This window comes from Mus caroli, chromosome 19, assembly GCF_900094665.2.
Source record: "Mus caroli chromosome 19, CAROLI_EIJ_v1.1, whole genome shotgun sequence".
Classification (NCBI taxonomy): domain Eukaryota; kingdom Metazoa; phylum Chordata; class Mammalia; order Rodentia; family Muridae; genus Mus; species Mus caroli.
Window position 1 is genome coordinate 33993175 of NC_034588.1, and position 2784 is coordinate 33995958.

Genomic DNA, 2784 nt, shown 5'->3' on the forward strand with positions numbered 1-2784 from the left:
AAAAAAAAAAAAAAACCAAAAAACAAAAATCAAAGAATAAGTTACAGAGCAAAAGCCTTCAGTCTGCCTGCCCCCTCCCCCCCCCTGCAAGATGGAGTCTACACGCTCATGTGTGTGTGTGTGTGTGTGTAGATTTGGCTGTCCTGTAGATATGGCTGTCCTGAAGTTAGCTCTGTAGACTAGGTTGTCCTTGAATTCACTGAGATCAGTCTGCCTCTGCTTCCTAAATGCTGGGACTAAAGGTGTGCGCCTCCACTGCCAGACTATTGGTCTGATTTTTGTTTTTAAGTTAGCCTCTCCTTACATCTGTTATTGGAGTAATGTTAAGGATGGGTAGTGAGAGAGATGGTATAGCAGGTCAGAGTGCTTCAGGTCTTGGCCTCCATGTTATGCAGTAAATATAGGGGCTAATTGCTTTGGGAAGTTTTGAGCTAGTAAAAAATGGCATATGGACTAAAAGTGCTTACAAATTTTGTAATGGAAGCTGGTTTTTGTCCTTTACAGTTTGTAAATGGATGTTGTAAAGCTTCAAGTTCGGAGATCACTAAGAAAGTAAGAGAACAGAGCACAGCTGTTGAGAACCAGCACAGCTCCTTTGTTGCTCAGATGACTTCTGATGAAGAAAAATGTAAAGCAGGAAGCCTGGAGCTTGATAAAACTATAAAGACTGGGTTAACAAAGCTGAATTGCTTTCTGAAACAGGATCTCAAACTAGATATCCCAACAGGTATGTTAGTTTTACTTTTGTTTTGTTTTGTTTTTCTTTTTAAAAAATTTTTTTAATGACGAAAACAAAAATATACCCAAAAGCGAAGCTTCTGGAAAAACCATTTTTCTTCCCTGTCTTGTATCGCTTCTCAAATCTTGACCTTGGCCTCCCGCCTGGCCTTGCGTTTCAAAGCTGGGTCCCTGAACACATCCTTGTTGACAACAGTCTTGTCCAAGGGGATATCCACAGAGTACCTTGTGGGCATGAGGTGGTTGTAGTTATAAACTTTCACAAAGGACTTGATCTTGGATCGCTTGGCGATCTTCTTCTTGCCCATGGCAGCTGTCACTTTCCGGGGATAGCCGTCAATTCCAGCCACCAGGGCATGGCTGTAAGGGTGGTCCAAGGTGCCATCGTCAATTTTCTTCACGATGACGGCTTTGCGTCCAGAGTAGCGTCCGGCCAGGACCAGCACCACTTTACCAGGTTTCATGAACTTGCCCATCTCGACAGCAGGCAGCAGGCACCCAGCAGAAGGGTGTTGTTGTTTTTCAAGACAGGGTTTCTCTGTGTAGCCCTGGCTGTTCTAGGACTCACTCTGTAGACCAGGCTGGCTTCGAACTCAGAAATCCGCTTGCCTCTGCCTCCCAAGTGCTGGAATTAAAGGCGTGAGCCACCACGCCCGGTTAGTTTTACTTTTTAAGACTTATTTTACTCTGTGGGTCACAGGTGGGTGGATGCACCATGTGGTTGCTGGGAATTGAACTCAGGACCTCTGGAAGAACAGTCAATGCTCTTAACCTCTGAGCCATCTCTCCAACCCTCTGTAGTTTTAAAACAAATTTGTTGAAGTTTTTTAAACTGAATTCAACTGTATACAGTGTTAGATACTCTTTGAACCTGAGCCTGCTTTTTCCTACAGAAATTTACCATCTTGCTGTAATAAAATTTAAATATGGAAAATTTAGAATACCAGAATAATTCTAGTCTAGTCTAGTTTGCTGTCCTCCTGTCAGTGGTGTATTCCTAGAAATCTGGGCACAATAGAATAATAGTTCATAAACAGTCAGACAGCTGGCTTTATTAAGAAAAGACAGTTTTAAAGCCTGGTATAGCTTAAGAGCATGCATATAAACAAGCTAGATATCTGAATATTTATGAAATTTTATAATTTATTTTCCTTGAGACTGAGGAAAGAAAATTGTCACTTGGAGACTATCCTGGGTTACATAGCAAGACTGATGAAAGAGAAAAACATAAATTGTTGGGTGTGGTGGCAACACTTTCTGACAGTACTCTGGAGGAGTTGGTAGAATGATCAGGAGTTCAAGGTCCTCTTTAGCTGCGGAGTGACCCTGATCCTACCCTGGGTTACAAGAGCTCCTGTCTCAGAAAACCAAACCCAACCCAAAAGCACTCAAAACAAATAAAATTGAGCGACTGTTTAGTCAACCGAGTGTCAAAGGATGTTTCAATACCAAAATATTAGGTGAGGATAAAAGCTAAGTCTATTTAATGCAAACTCACTGCATTGTACATTTCCCCACGTCCATCTTATTTAAATGACTGCCAACGTTTAAAAGTCACCAGTTTTAGAGATCAGAAATGGCAAAGATCGATAAACTACCATGATCACTAAACTTACACATTAACAGTTTATTAACAATTATTAATAATTAACAGTTGGGGGCGGTATGGGGGACTTTTGGGATAGCATTGGAAATGTAATTGAGGAAAATATGTAATAAAAAATACTAAAAATTAAAAAAATATCAACAATGACTAAATAAATAAACTTTTAATTGTAAAAAAAATAATAATTAACAGTTATTAATAATTGATTCCTTATTGCACTGTAAAATCATTGAATTATATACTTTTTTGAATGTTTTTGTGACATATAAATTACATCTCAAAACTTTCTTTTAAAATAGTCATTGTAAAGAGTTTATACTAAAGAATATTGGTTTATTTAGTTTTTTTAGTCTTTCTTTTTTTTTTTTTTTTTTTTTCGAAACAGGGTATCAATGTATAGTCCTTGCTGTCCTGGAACTTACTTTGTAGACCAGGCTGAG

At 39.0% G+C, this 2784-nt stretch overlaps 1 protein-coding gene and 1 pseudogene across 1 annotated transcript in view; one reads left to right on the forward strand and one right to left on the reverse strand.

Moving 5' to 3' along the window:
- Kif11 (kinesin family member 11) overlaps positions 1-2784 on the forward strand; it is a 42921-nt gene that overhangs the window by 35487 nt on the left and 4650 nt on the right. Inside the window, exons 17-18 of the mRNA XM_021152489.2 lie at positions 263-269; positions 505-727. Coding sequence (XP_021008148.1) covers positions 263-269; positions 505-727 — 230 coding nt within the window. The remainder of the gene's footprint in view (positions 1-262; positions 270-504; positions 728-2784) is intronic.
- On the reverse strand, positions 858-1214 carry LOC110285939 (annotated as a pseudogene).